The 16,350-nt window shown below is 44.8% G+C and overlaps 1 protein-coding gene across 6 annotated transcripts in view; it reads left to right on the forward strand.

Annotated features, from left to right (window-relative positions):
- LOC117774006 (stAR-related lipid transfer protein 13-like) overlaps positions 1-16,350 on the forward strand; it is a 49,390-nt gene that overhangs the window by 18,331 nt on the left and 14,709 nt on the right. Inside the window, exon 1 of one of the 6 annotated variants that reach the window (XM_034605997.1) lies at positions 7,434-8,041. The exons of 4 other annotated variants lie outside the window; for them this stretch is intronic. In XM_034605997.1, the coding sequence (XP_034461888.1) occupies positions 7,918-8,041 (124 nt within the window). In that variant the 5' untranslated portion in view covers positions 7,434-7,917. Of the gene's footprint in view, positions 1-7,433; positions 8,042-12,015; positions 12,889-16,350 lie in introns of those variants that run through there. One more of the 6 variants, XM_034605995.1, reaches the window with a different exon arrangement.

A 16,350-nucleotide genomic window follows, 5' to 3' on the forward strand; every position in this document is an offset into this window, starting at 1 on the left:
TTCCTGTGCAGGGAGGGATTACTACAAATGTTTAATGGTGTGCATGCAAATTAAATTCCCCTCGTTTTGTTTCCACCAAATCCTTGAGCAAATATCAGACTCTTTTACAAATCACATTCACATGCATATTCATAAAATGCCTCTTTACGCAGAGCTTTTATTATTCTACTCTATTCTATCACTCATCATTCACACACTGCCAGAGCAGCCGTCAGGAGAAATCTAGGGGTTCAGTGTCTTGGGGGCACGTGGAGGAGCTGGGGAATCGAACCCCCGACTGTCTCGTTAGACAACCAGCTCTACCTCCTCATGTACGGCTGTGGCTCAGACTCGGACTGTCACATGGGACCAAGTAGCCTCACATAAAAGAGGACGACCATGTACCCACAGGGTTAACATGCACTGATTCAGCAGTAGCAGAATATCTAGTGAAGTAAAGTGTAGCTAGTGAGGGCTGTTCCACTTTGTCACAATCATTACTCTCCAGTCTTAATGTTCCCCTGTAATTATACACTCATTATGTTTGTGATAATAGCGGCCATGTTCACTTCATCAGTATAAGAGAGCATTTCATGATCGTTTGTTTGTTACAGAAATACCGTCATGTGTGGCAGCGTTTGAGCAGCGTGCACATGCGCCGCTGCTACTTGTGTATTTGCGTGTGCATGGCGACACATGCCGGAGTGTGTACGTGTGTGTGTTTGTGTGTGGTCCTGCAACCTTTTACCAGCACAGAGAAAAGGCTTGGGGAAGGAGGAAGGATTTAAAAATGATTGTTTTAACAGCTACAAACCTCACTATATGTATATGGCTCCTAAGTGCCTTTAAAACAAGACACTCAGCAGCAGGACCTCCTATCGGCATGTGATCTGCGCTCCCATGACCTGTGGAGTTTCCTCCTTGTCCATTAGCTATTGTCCCCCCCCCCTCCCAGTCCTGCCCCAGGTCTTCCTCCTTCCATACCACAGTCTGCAGCCTGCACTCAGCTCTTCAACCCCCAAATGTGAGGACTATCGTTCCCTCATTTACTTTATACCTCAGGCTGTGTTTGCTTTCCATATCCCGGCCCTGCCTTCCTGTATTTCCCATCTGTATCATCTCCCCTCTTTTGCTCTTTAGGCTGAGACCTCCGCTTTGTGTCCTCTGGCCTCAGGCAGGTCGGAGCGATAGCCATCTCTCCTGCCGTAGGTGATCCAGTCTCCTGAATGGGAGGTGGACAATGTCAACAGCCTTATCTCCACAGGCTGGACAAGGAAAGTTGTTGTTATTGTTTGTGGAAAGTGTGTCGGACACACACTCCGAATTCGCTCCTGACCCACTTTCCTCCTGCACGGCCCATTTTTCTTAAGGAACTCACAGGAGACAAATTCCTCGACGGCGTGCGCAGAAATATTGACAGAGACGTTCATACTGTTGGTTCAAGCCCATGCGAGCAGATGTGCATAATTTCTGCTCCCTGTGATGTTGCCGTTTTAGTCTTGTGATGACACATGAGAAGCACATGGATCCTAAAAATGTTGGAAATATGTATCATTTCTTCATCCTGCCGCGCTGCGTTTAAGTCCAGCCCGCAGATCAAACTCAAATGTCAGGCAGGAAAATCTAAATTGTTTCCATTTGTTTCTCCGTCCTCCACTGGAAAATAAGACGTGTTTCTGCTTTCAACAAAAATGACTTTACGTCTTTGTGGCTTCACTTTGCGTCTTTACTCGCGTTGTCTCCTTTCTGATCTCCAGAGACACCGGCTCTTTTCTCATCCTCATCATTTCCTCTCCTCCCTTCCCCGACCTTCCCTTTCTTTGCTTTTGCAAGCCAACCTCTTACACCTGTCAATCACTTTGTCTCCCTGATGTATAATAGTCAAGGGTCAAGTTCACAATGTCACGTCTGAATGCAAAACATCAGCAACAGTTTTCTTAAAGCTTCCATGTTTAAAGCTCGGGCAGGTTTTCTCTGCGTTTATATTTTAACATTTTATTTACTACTTACTTTATTAGGCGTTAATGTTTCTTATAAAATAGAAGTTTTCAGTTTTCATGCAGTTGATATTCGGTTGCTGCAGGTGAAGTGCGTGGTCATTGGTAAACTCATAAACAGATGTTGTTATCTGAATCCTGCATGCGTTTTGAGGAAGTGAGCAACATATGGAATTACTATACATAGTACAATAATTATGTATTGTGTGTGTGTGTGTGTGTGTGTGTGTGTGTGTGTGTGTGTGTGTGTGTGTGTGTGTGTGTGTGTGTGTGTGTGTGTGTGTGTGTGTGTGTGTGTGTGTGTGTGTGTGTGTGTGTGTGTGTGCATACTCTCAGGGTCTCACCAAAAACAGATAGTATGAGCGAGGAATTTAGGTCACGCTCACACGGTGCCATCTGTTCAAGGGTTTCGTTTAATCTGGGTGTTTTCCACTTTAAGCAGACTGGTGGTTCTCACTGCAGCAGGTAACAAGCTCCCCACAGCTTCCTCTCACGGGATGAACACATGCTTCTTGTGTTGTATCGAGAGGATTCTCCCTCCGGATTCCTCGTGTGAGTTTTCGATTGCAGCGCACCTCCAGATCTTAAGTGAGCTGTAGTTGAGGTGACACAACGGTGAGGTGGGGGGGGAGTTATGTCTGCGTGTGTGTTGCCAGCTCAAACAGCAAAGTCGAGAGAGCTGAGCAGCTTGGCCTGAATGACTGAGTGTTGCTGAAAATAGAAGACAGAGACCAGGGAGACAGTGGCGGGGATGAAGAGGAGGAGGACGAGTCAGGGAAGGATACTGGGTTGCTGAGCAGACATTAGAATAAGGGAGGAGAGGGGGATCATGTGATGTATTAAATCATTAATTAGTCTCAAATCCAAAATCCAGACTTTGCATGCACATGCAGCTATAGTGACTTTTTACAGTAATATTATCACAATGCAGGAGAATCTCAGTGACAGAAAACCTGGGAGAATACTGGAAAAGATAATTGTTTTGGTCAAAGCAGAGAACAAAATGTTTTAAATGTGATCCTCAACTACAAATGTCTAGAAAATATTATTATAAATACAAGAGTAGAGCGAGTAGGAGTGATGTGATGATGTTCAGATCTTGGGAATTGAAAATTATTGCAGGAGTCTTTGTGACGTCAGCTAAAAATCTGAGAAAAGGTTTCAAGCATCATTGGTTGCGTCTCAATTCAGGTGCCGCCTCTTTTGGACGACACAGTCTACGCGGCCCACGAAGTCCAAGTCGGAATGAGACGATCTACAGAGGCTTGTCCCCTCAGGTCTGCTGTCACCCATCAACAGCTCTGCAGTTGGACAAGACTGGATAGTTTTAATGCCCCTGGGTTTTTTAACATGTGTTCTTTAATGATTGGTTAGTCGCCGAAGCGCAATGAATCCTGGGATAGGTTGGGCTCTCGGGGATGGGAGGACGCATTTGTCGGCCACATTTGAAGGAGCCTGCGACATGAGACAGTGTAGTTGCGCTGTAGTTGACACAGTGAGTCTTCAAATGCAGCCTCCACGGGAGTCGGCTCTGAATTGTGACACAGCTGTCTGCTGGTGTGACACAATTCCCTCACCTCAGATGACCTGGCGTTGGAGACAAGAAGAAGGGGCAGAAACCTGACCTCCTCCTCTGGCTCCACCATCTCCTCTTCAGTCTCCCATAGAAAACAGTAGTCCTCTCCAAACCGGCCCTGTCCATTTTTGTAACCACTGTAAAAATGTAATCGCTCTTCCCCGTGGAGACGCCCGTGCTCCGCTGTGTATTTGTTCTTGAAAATCAGATCCCGAGTCCGTCCAGAACAAGTCCATTGTGCTGCTCTGATTGGCTGTTTGAGCCTTGGAATGTGTTGGGTTGGTGTTTTGATTGGCTGCTGATGGCGAGACAGTGATCCTGTGGTGTGTCTCTCTCTCTCTCTCTGCCCAGAGTAGAGGTTGACCTCAAGGACCAGCTCGACCTCCACATATCAACGCCTGTAACATCACAGAGGAGAAATAGATCAAAGCCACTGCACTGGAGGTTTAGAATGTTTTCAACAAAGTGTTTAATGTCTGACCTGTGACCTCTTTCCTCCACACTTGTTCTGTTTCTCAAACTCGATCCACTGTCTCCCCTTAAACACACACACACACACACACACACACACACACACACACACACACACACACACACACACACACACACACTGTATCTCTCACTGCCTGCAAATGCTAGTGCCATAGGCGGTAATTACAAACAGACAACATTTCTACTCTTGTCTGTATATGAAAGCTGCCATCTTGCGCCAATGACGTCATATGGAGCCAGATTCTGAGTTGACGCCCCCCCCCCCCCCGATACATGCACTTGACCAATCGTGGGACAGTCTCAGGTGTCAATCATGATGTGTCACCCAGATTTTATAACATCAAATAACTAGTTAAAAACCAAACTTACTGGAAAGAGTGAATACTTGGACAAACATCAGTGTGATAAGAACTACCTAAAGTGACAGAAAACTTGTACTTATACTTTCTGTTTGGTCCATGTCCCATCCACTAACATGGAGGAGGAGGCAGGGCTTATTACCAATACTGCTGCCAGCCACCAGGGGGCAATTGAGATGATTTGGCGTTACTTTTAGGGAGCTGCATGTCGTCCATTTTCATTTTATGTCTGTAGTTGGTAAAGGTTATTAAAAAACCTGTGATTGGTAGAATTTGTTTGAGGATTTTTCCTGCACTCGACAATCCTGTGTAAGAGCGGTTTGTACTGAGTGCCATTCTAGTTAAAGGTTGTGTTGGGCTGCACAGTGTTGGTGTCACACATTACCCACAGACCTTTCCCTTAACAAACAGTTCTCTCATGAAAACAGAAACATAGAAAAGGACCAATCAGGGAGAGCGCTTGTTCCTCAGTGGTCGACTCAACTCAAGATTCTACATTTTTACTTTGCAGCTTAAAACGATGACGGAGCAAATGTTTTCTGGGCTCCTTGCAGTCGTGTATCGACTCTCCTCAATAAATCTCCCTGAGAACTCGATATCAGCAGTAAATGTAGGATTTCAGAGAAAATGTCAGTGGTTCCTAATCTTCTGATTATAACACAGTTGTGCTTTTAGTTAGCTGTGATAATGTTCATCCCTTAATCCTGTGGACTACACATGACTGCATTTGCACAGAGAGTTCACTATATAGCATGTGTACTATATGCAAACTGGATGCACATGCATTCACTTACTTTTTGCTTCCATCGCTAATGCTCCAAGACGTAGCAGCATAACATTATTAGAAACATACTCTATATATATCAAACATGAATTCAAAGCTAAATCTTTATTAAATAGAAAAAGGCAGGAAATCTCTCTACTATTCTGCATCAAGCGTTTTTAACAGAAGCACATCAATCGTTTACTAAAACTAACTTCATTAATACATTACACAGTCATTTTATTCCACATTCCGTCATTGAACAAGGTTTCTTTCTCTTTCTTCTGATCCCACTCTGGATGTCTGACGTTTCATTCGTCTTGTAGCCTCCCATCACCTCCTTCTTTCCTTGATTCCTCCTCCTCAACTTTTCATTGTACATTCTTTTCCTCTCATTATGGCCGACTGCCAGTGCCAGCCATGGATCTCCTCCTTGTCTCTGCAGTGCGATGCAGGAATATACATACATCACTGGTTCCCTCCACAGCCACTCTGTTATTGGACACCAGGTCACTGCAGAGCAGGCAGGAGAAGTTGGGCCATGACCTCCAGACTCCATTACATTCTCCCTTCAGCATGTTTGCTGTATAATTTGATGGGGAGTCAGCCTGACTGCCGTTGTCACATTGTCTATGAAGAACAAATCTTGTTCATCCCCAATAGTTTAAATGGCTCCATCTATGACTGTCAGGTATACGCCAGCGAGTAGAAGTGTCATTCAGTGTCCAGATAACCTCGGCTGCATTCTGCTGACGGCTCGGGATGTCAAACGCGTCTCAACAGGCTGAAATGTCGAATCAGGTCTCTGCTCATGGATCCCTGCTGACCTGGAACTCAACACCACAAACAGGACATCCGACGGTGTCAGGCAGACGGCAGCTGAAGAGTGTCCTGGCTGGTCCGATCACTCGGCCTGGCATTCCCGGGATGACACCAGTTTATGCACTTTCACTTTAGGTAGTTAGGCAGACCGGTGCATATATCAAGCTGCACTCACATATTCAGACACAGGTTGTGATGGATACTGAAACCCACTAAAACACTAATGGATTCTGAAGGATTTTGTTGTGTTTTTCTATTTCCTTTTGCAACCTAGACATGTTCAAATGATCACCGCATCCAGATCCTTAGATTTGAGGATTCGCTCATTGTAAATTGCAGAAATATTAGCTTGTGACATCAGATTTGTTAACCTGCAGTGGGTATTTTAAATATTTTAAATATTTATCAATTGAAAATATGGGCAAACAATAGGGAAAATACTCACAGTTATTAACCCGGTAGCTAGATAATGTCCAACATGTGTGTTGGTACATTGTGTACAGCTGCTGAGTGGAGATGTGAAGGAAAAGCTTTTCCTGGCAACACGACTCAGTTGCATGTTGTGAGTGTGTGGCATGACTGTGTGTGTTATTGGTGTGTGTGTGTCAGGGGATTGAAAGAGATCCTTGTCTGGGTGGGTGGGTGGGTTTGGGTCTTGGAGAAGATGTGTGTTTTGTGTGTACTTGCACAGATATCTTAGTGAGGACCGTTTTTAGACTAGAACTTGCGGAGTGGGGACAGTTTGACCAGTCATCACTTTCAATGAGCGGTTTAAGGGTTAGAAATATAGGTTAAGGTTAGGATTAGGCATTTAGTTGTGATGGTTAGGGTAAGGGACTATGGAATGTGGGTTAGGGTTAGGTGTGTGTGTGTGTATGTGTGTGTGTGGTCCAGGTATTACTCATGTTGCTGTTGTTCTGAATCTGTTCACTCAGTCACATCATCTTTTCTTCCTTATTGGGGCAAAAGTCCCCATAGAGTAAAACATTACATATTAAGGTGAAGACATGTTATAGGGTTTAAGTTAAGGTTAAAGTTAAGATGAGCTTTGGTTCGGGTGAGGGGGAGGGGGAGGCAAGATTACAGTAAGTGCAGAAAATCAATGTAAATCAATCAATGTAATGTTCTCTGAGGTCACTGTGTGTGTGTTCCTGTACTTATATATCTTTGAGGACCATTTTATGCATATAGACCCGACAGAGTGAGGACATTTTTGACCAGTCCTCACATTTTCAATGGGCTGTTTGGGGGTTAAGACTTGGTTTTAGGGTTAGAATTAGGTTTAGGTTAGGGTGAGGGTTAGGCATTTAGTTTGGATGGTCAGGGTAAGGGGTTGGGAATGTATGAAAGGGAGTGTCCTCACTAAGATAGGAGTACAAACGTGTGTGTGTGAGAGAGAGAGAGAGAGAGAGAGAGAGAGAGAGAGAGAGAGAGAGAGAGAGAGAGAGAGAGAGAGAGAGAGTGTGTGTGTGTGTGTGTATGTTTGTGTGAGAGAGAGAGTCTTGCACATGGGGAGTGGGGGGGGGGACCGCCTCCCACATCTGGCTCTCCTCGTCAGAACTCCAGCTTCACATGCAGAAGTTGTGATGAAACATTTCTGCGCCTCCGCTCCACAGACAGGAGCCAGGACACGAGTGCACCGACTCGCTCGGTAGCATTTTTCTGTAGTTTGCCCCAGAACAGGAGCTCCTCATCAGCTGCTGCTGCTGCAGGGGGGTGACGCAGCGCGCACGGAGCTCATTACCAGGTGGAGCGGTGACGAACCATTGCGGCAGCCCGGACGCAGCAGCCCCGGCGGAGGGAGCGCGCGGTGTCCCCTGTCCCCGGTCGGTTTTGGAATTAAGTCATCGAGGAGGAACATAATTGGTGCGTTGACGGACGGACCTCTGGTTTGAGTTAGTCCGGGATTATGCGTCCGGTCGCACCGCAATGACAAGCCAGCGGAGGTCTGCCAAGCTACAGCTGCGGCGGTCGATCAGCGAGCAGCTGCGGGACTCCACGTCCCGGGCTTGGGATCTGCTGTGGAGGAATGTCCGGGAGCGGCGGCTGGCAGGTCAGAGAGCCCGGAGCTAGGCACTGAAAGTTGTTTAATGTCAATTCACACTGACACCGGTCTGTCACATGTTATTACCACTGGCACAGCAGCACAGTGAACCGTGATAAGGTCTGAAAATAAAACAGAAACGTGTCTTGACTACAGGGATATTTATATTTTGCGCATGGTCATTGTTTTCTTATTGATCCCATGTTTTGATTTACCACTTCAACGATTATACAGTTTACATTCTAGCAACTTTGCTGAATGATAATAGAAGCATATAAAAACATGTAGCCTCTGTGTTGGGTTGTTCTTGCAGAGCCATGCGCACGCAGCGCGCTCCCCGATATTTTGGGAAGGTCATTGTCAAATTTAGTGTCCAAAAAGGCGCAGGCATGTTCAGCCAGTGCCGGAGTCGAGCCAGGACGTCAGCTGCCAGCCTGCGTGTGTTTGCATTTTCCACGGTTTAAATTTATTGCTTTGTCCAGAAGCACACAGTTTGGATTATGGATTTATTATCTGCATGTAGTGGAATGGTCCTGCATGTACGCGCCAATGCGCCAAGTTTGCAGGGTCAGGCAGTTTGCTCCGTGGACTGGGTGCGCAGAGTTGGAGACGTCTGTTCGTTCTCTCTCTCTCTCTCTCTCTCTCTCTCTCTCAGCCTTGCGTCACAGAGGGAGGAGAGGAGGGAGAGAGAGATGCAGTGAGGTGCAGCTGTCTCCTCGCTTTAATAGAATCACTCTCACACTCCACTTATATAAATTAAGATACTAACATTCCCAAACCACAGATCCATGCAGGAAACAGTCACACGGGTGAGCAAAGTGCAACCTGGACTCTGTTTCAGATCATTTTTCAGGATTGCGTGACGCATGTGTGTCCCACTAACTTATGAATCTGATGCTTTGCACGCAAATAGCAGAGGAACTTGTCGGTCAAATGGAGCATCGGGGAGCACCTGCTGCCCCAGTAATCCTCTTCACCCCTTCATCCTCCTCCAGCCACATCCCCAAACCCCCCCACCAACCCTCACCCCCACTGCTGAACCCATCAGCTCAGAAGGCACACGGTTCACATCTGTCTGGATCAGAGGGGGGGTCCTTAAAATGTGCACATCTGGCCTTAGACCCTTTTGCTTTCATTTTGCTCTTAGTTTTTCCACTCTATGAATTATTCAAAGCAATGGAATATCACATCGAGAGGTTCATGCGTGAGAGTCAAATGTATTTCATTTCAAACTGTCTGATTTACGTGTTAACGTGTCACTTCTGTTTTTTGGACAACTGGAATGTGATATTTACAAAACAAAAGCTGTCAGTGAGTTAAAGTTTGAACGAGGAAAGAATTTGAGATCACATAGGTCATAGAAATATAGTCCAAATATCACCGATTGGAAATCTGGGGGAAAAAAGACAGACAGAAGTGAAATAGATGTCACATGTAACAGTGCACATCAACAAAATAACAATACCTACAACATTCAGATAAACAAATGAACTGATCAGTGCTGAAACTGACTCAGTAGTAAAATGTATTTAATTGCTAACATGGTTCCATTCAATTCTGTGTGTGTTCGTGTGCAAGTGAGAAGAACGAGATTTCACAATTGCACCTGGATTTAGTCGCAATCCCAGAGGATTTTCAGGTTAGCGGGGGGGAGGGGAGCGGTGTGTGTGTGGGATATCCCCTCATGCGTGGGATTTGTGGGTCTTGGTTGCTTTAGCGTTTACCTTAAATCACCTCTTCCCAACATATCGTTGTTCTCATTATATAGTTGTCAGTTTGTGTGTTTCGCTGCATTACTGAAGTTATCGTCTGGCTGTGAGTAAAACCTGTTTATGACAGTTGGTTATGTTCAGAGCTCGATGTCTGGAGGCACTGAATGAATCTAAGGACAAATTCAGAAGAGCTCTTGTGCTTTCAGAGATAATCCCCAGGTGGTATCAAGCTTTCAAACATTTCAAAAAGGTAAAGCCTCTCATGTTTCTCCCAGAGAAATTCTTTTTATTTCTTTTCATGCAGGTTCAAAACGAACTAGATGCTGCTGCATGTCTTTGATATCAGATGAAAGCGACTCAATTCGAGCTCTCGACTTTACTCTGGCTCCCCCTACAGGCGGGATGTGTCGCTTGCTGTCGTGAGTACGAGTCGCGGTCTGAGCCTGATGTCCGAGCGAGATGTTTATCAAATCACATCGAATTGTTTGGCTAATTTGCTTTACCTCTGTGGAAATGGGTTTACCTGGCGTCTGACAATAGACAAGCGAGTCTTCTTTGTTTTCTTCGACAACATCCTCTTCAGTTTCTTTCTCTGCCCTGACGTCCGCACTGAGAATGGCGAGCTCGTCTCTAATAGCTGCTCGCTCCGGCTCTGGTTGTTGGTTTGTGACGAATGCCGTCATAACGTTTCAGGACGGGACACCAGAGTTACAAGGTGCAACAGACATGCCATCTCCCCATTTTTAGTTTGTATACCCTCAAAATTAATTTGAAGCGGTTTTATGACGTAGAAAATACCTAGTTTGCTTTAAGAAAATCATTTTGATAATTCAGTTTTATGATTAATGTCAAATTTAGTCTTTCCCAAGTCTAGCCTGAGATACTCGGCTATAGAGTAAAGGTTAAAGGTCACTGGGCTTTGACAGTCAGGACCCTGGGGATTGAAAATACGCAGAGTTCGGAATAATGAAATCTGCAACTCTACTCTACTACTGCTCATATTTTCATGGTTGGTTTCAATAATCGAAATCTGCTGTATTGGGAATAAACTTATATCTGTTTAGTTCTCCAGTCTATACTCGTCAGTTTTCCTGTTTAGTTCCAGTCTCGTCCCACTGTAACTGAGACTGAGTTATTATTACTGAGTGCTCACCACAGCCCAGTGCGTTTACACACATCTATTCAGCTCACTATCACTTTACTGTGCTCTGCATGCTTGGTCATATTTCCCCTGAGCGCCGCGCAGCGTTTTTACATAATTTTTTAAATTTTATTATTTATTTAGTCAGTCTATCTAGGCTGATTTCTTTTTTTTCTGAGCTTGCCTCAAGAGGGCAGTCTAATCAAATCAAATCAAACGACAGATTTAATACGTCCGACCGTCTCTGAGTGGGTTTGACTGAGCACGACTGTTTTTTGAGGCTCATTTCAGCTGGTTCCCTCACACCTCTCTGACACTGTACCACCAGCAGACTGAAACGCCTCTGGGTAATCCCTCCACTGTGAGATCAGGTGTGTGTGTGGGAGACTGCTGACCTAAAACTGACTTTGCTTTGACCTACTTTTCACGTGAGCCTCCCCCCCTCCCCACATCCCCTTCTTATACCTCCTAACCCTTCCCTTCCCCTTAAAATGAATTAAAAATCACCCCCCTATATCCTCTCGTCCTGGCGGATCACTATTCTGCCGAACTGGGTCAAAGTATGAACCTGCCTCCTCCTCCTCCTCCTCCTCCTCCTCCTCTCGCTGCATTCCATACGTTTATCTGCTAACTCGGTGACTGTATGGCAGCATTCAGTCACACATTTCAGACATTAGCGTTTCTTACTGCAGCTGCTATACGGCAGATTTTACATGTGGTTGGTGTCTGAGGCCCGAGCAAGGAGCGAGAGCGAGCGGCGCACACAGAATATGGTTATGATAAATGTCATGTGGTTTGATGGTGTGGATTTAGAGAACATTTCTCAATAGCATTACAGTCCCACTCAGCATTAGCAACAGTAGCGTTGGTCCTACACACATTCCTCTGCACGGTCTCACACCCACACATTCTCCATTGTTCTGCCCTTTCCCTTTTCACATTAGGCTGCTGGGATAGTGGTTCTCTCCACTGACCATACACGCACGCACACACACGCACACACGCACACATGCACACATGCACAAACACCATACAAACACACGCACACATGCACAAACACACATGCACGCTCATAGGACCTCGGCTTGTACCATAATTGTTTCCTTGGCAGAGGCAGAGTGTCAGGAAGCACTGTTCCCTAAACATTTCTCTAATTGGATGTTTATCATCATGTGACCAAAACTTTGTGGAAACAAGAGTTTGGGAGTCTCCTTCCAATCTCAGCTGAGGAGTCTGAGCATGTACTTGTGTGTGTGTCTGTGTGTGTGAGAGAAGAACAAGGTGGGTCATCTGAATCAGCTGGTGTGATGAAGCCTGTGTGTTTGTTCTTGACTCGGATGAGCTGCAGGGAGGAGGCAGGCGGGCGGGTGGGGAGTTGACTTCCAGTGAGGGCATGTCGGAGGCAGGAATTCACAAGGAGTGTTCGCACAAAAACTCATCAGGGCGAGCGGGAGGAAGGCTTGTAGCTCAGCGAGGATTATATTGTCGTGTTCCGGAGGCTGTGGACAGCAGCATGGACGATGTGGACGCTGCAGTAGATGTGGACAGTGCGGCTGCTCACTGTGGAGCTGCAGACCAGGCGAGTGCTGCAGGGGATGAAGGGGCAGAAAATTCCAATCTGGACAGTGAGGATGGTGCAAACACAGCAGCAACTCCGAAGGATGAAAACGTCATCGGTGCTGTGGATACTGGAGAAATGAAACGCCCTACGAGTGCAACCATCGCTGACAGTGGGGGGGGCTCTGTGCAGAGTGCTGACACTGGTGCTGCAAACTGCAGGAGAATGGAAAGTGGAGACAGTGTGGATCAAAGTGCCAAGGACAGTAAGAGTCATGACTGCGAGGGTGACGACGACAGCACCAATGAGAGAACTTGTCTGGAGGCCATGACACCTGTCTGTCAGGACTACTACCTGAGGCTGGGCGACACCCCCCGCCGGCGCTCTGCCCTGCGCCTCTCACGCATCATCGCGCGTCAGCAGCTGCTTCGGAAGCTGGAACAAGGTAGAGACGGAGAAATGGAGAAAGTTATAGCCTGAATTTGACTTGATTAGAATAGAAGTAGGAATTTATCAATCCACTGATGTATTTTATTTTACATGAAGCTTGAATTTGTTCTCCAGATGTGCTGAGATGGAACATGAATGGACTCGACATTGTGGCTTTTGAGCTTCTCATGAATTCCCCTGTCATTTTCTTTTCTTGCCTGGATGTGTGAACTCATCTAGTAGTGGCGGTCTTCCCCAAAATTATATTACAACCTTTTTTTAACATAACTTTCTTCTTTTTAATACAACTTTCTCTCTAACATTTGAAATGTTTGACTCATTTAAAACACAGTGTTGCATTAAGGACACTGACAGATGTACAGCCGTCTCTTAAACCCTTCGTTGTCCACCTTAAAATAAGACTCCCTCAGTGGCCTCTTTCCATCAGTTACTGCTTTTATAATATATCACATCTTTTGATTCATTACCAGTTATGTGATGTTTTCTTTTAAGATAGTTGAACAGATTTCTTGTTTGACCTCCAGAATTGCAGCCCAACAAAGTTCACAGAAGGTTTTGCTTTGAGAAATATCTGCTCATGCGTCGTCGGACCACTCTAGTCGAGTTCTGTTTTAGCTCCAGCTTCTCATCTGCCATGCTGTTAGCTCACATCAAAATACATCATGCATGAAATAGACCCTATAGTAGAGACATGTGATATCATTTATCCAGACGGCACAGCCACAGATTCTTCTGAAGATTCTGCTGGTTTGTGAACGTAGCTTGGATCCATGTTATTTAGGTAAATGTCAAGATCTCCCTTATTCGCTTGAGAAATAGATAATGGATGTCATCAAGATGGATCGTCTCGCGTGTCCATTCAGAGCTAGAGAAGAAATATTTGTGCATATTTGAGCCATTTTAGCTCTGATAAAGAAATTGTGTCGTTTTAAAAATATATGACGGATGTTTTTTCATTCAAGTTTTTCTCATTGAGGACTTTTCAGTATTTGACCTCTCCCACAGACGTTTTCACAACACCAGGAATGACTTTGAGAAGCAGAATATCAATCTTCTGTTTCATCATGGTATGCTTTTTTGGCAAGAGCCCACTCACTAAAGCTTTGCCAGTGCTCCCACTTCCTTCTGGTTTTACTCAGTTGGACATATGGAGCCATTTCTCCTCCAAAAAATATATATCTTTCATAAATCTCATAGAAGTCATAACAAGTCTTGAAGTCACTGTAGTGTTATTGTTTTTGTCTGTGTCTCCCCTACCAAACTCGTCAGGCTTTGTATTCCGTGGTTAACTTCCCTCAACTTCCTGTCACGTGCGCCGTGTTTCCCGGGGAGTAAACAGAACATCCCGGTGTTCATGAAATTGTCGCAGCCGAGGCTTTGGCCTGTTCCACTGGATGCTGAATACAATGTAGAGGATGAGATAGTTTCCTCTATCAGCTGCGATATTCTGCGTTTCTCTAGCGTTTTCATAAGACGAGAAGAAACATGCAAAGTCTTGCGTTAGATGTTTTTTTTACCCCTCCTGCTCACAAATTTGAGAGCAAGTGACATGACGGTTATTGCAGGTGAGGAATGTAGATGGAGGAGCAAGTTTATGCCTGTGCTGGGTTTGGATGATGCTTTATTCATTTAACTTTCACTAAATTTTCTCCTCTGATTCTGCATCTCTCTCTCTCTCTCTCTCTCTCTCTCTCTCAGACTTAAATAAAAAAAGAACTCAGTGACCTAACATCTGATCCCACTCAAAAGCAAGAGATTTTGATTCATATCTGTAATGCATGGCCTCTCTCACCATTTAGATTTATATATGCACATGGTCCACATGTAGATGGGTGATGATTTAAAGCAGCTATCGTCATTGTATTGATCATCACGATGGAAAAAATGCTGTATCTAACACTGATGGATTTGCTTCCTGCCCGGCAACAAATGGCAAAGTTACACAGTCTGCAACCAGCCAGTTAGTAGTGGAGCAATCGGTAACTAAAAAGCCTGATATTTGGCTCAGGAGTTGGTGGAGACCAAGACCAGAGCTAAAAAGAAAGTGAATGTTGGGCTTGTGTTCATCAGGCGTCCACCAGGACGACTCAAAAATGAATGCAGACGTTGCTCTGTGTCTTCCTGGTTGAGGATGAAGACAAAAAGCCACTAACAAGTTCACAATATCAGCTTAGAAAGGTGACAATATGAAAGTGTTGTGATCACAACTTAAGGTCTGTTTGAGGGTTTCATGTTTCCAAAACTTCCCCGTTTGAAACTTACTTAATGCTGGTTCAGGAACTTCCTGTGTGAAACTGATCTGTCAAGGACGCTGACGTTTTTTTCCACAGAAAAGGCGTGTTTAAAAACTTTTCACTGCAAACATGTTGTTTTGCTTGTGGTTTGAGGCCCGAGAGATTTCATGACCATTGGTCTGATGACTAAGTCCAGGTGTTTGTTTTTTTTCCATCTTCTCCTCATCAGGCTGTATTTTCTCATGTATAAAGATGAGAAAGGCGATTGTTGAGCTTTCGATACGTCAGCAGACTCATTAGCTTAATCTCCCTCGGGCCTACTGTGGAAACAAATCATCAAGTTCTTAGGAAATGACATTTCCTGGAACTTTTGGTGGAAATTAACCTGTAGGTGCTGGATCCTCAGCCAATGGCAAGTAGCTCTAAATAGAAAGCTAAGAGAGTGTTCAGTACACAGTCTGAGTAAACTGAGTATAAATAGTCAGCATATATACTAATATAGATATTTGCGTGTGTTGTCAATAATTTACTGCTCTCCCATGATGCAGTGCTCAAAGGAAACAGAGGAGCTGCTTTCAGCTGCAAAGAATTAAAAGTATTGGCTGTTTTCACAGAAGACATTTTGACTTGTCTGAGCAGGAAATTCACATATGATATAAATGTACTTAACAATTTCCCAGGATGCTGTGCCAGGGAGCAGACATGCACAGCTGTCAGGACCCTGGAACTTCCTCTCTTAAATAGGATTCAGTCATATAAGTGATTATTTCCTGCTATGGCAGACCAAAATGTACACCAAGTGAAAAAGAACTATGGAAAGAACACTTCAATGTCTATTTTTAAATTTCAATTTCAGTTAAAGCGAAAACCCAACGTCATAGTTTGATTTACATGCATCTGAATAAAGCATTTGATCATTTCCTGGCGGTTTACACTATATACAGTTAGTGTGTATCCCATAGATCAGGATACACTAATGTTACAGATGTGGTTTCACCCATAAAGATGGATAACATGTCTCCACTTCCTCCCACTGGTTCAAAAATGAAGCCAAAACGCTACAGATACGAGCTCTGCCATCTCCATGTCCCATCTGCCAAAATTTGAGGCAGGATTTATGGCCTATACCACAATCAGCCACTAGGGGGGCTGTCCAGATGTTTTGGCAGCATCAGTGCCTCTGGCTATAGATTCTTCAATTCTCTTGAACTTCAGAGGAATAA

The sequence above is a fragment of the Hippoglossus hippoglossus genome, chromosome 14, assembly GCF_009819705.1.
Source record: "Hippoglossus hippoglossus isolate fHipHip1 chromosome 14, fHipHip1.pri, whole genome shotgun sequence".
Lineage (NCBI taxonomy): Eukaryota > Metazoa > Chordata > Actinopteri > Pleuronectiformes > Pleuronectidae > Hippoglossus > Hippoglossus hippoglossus.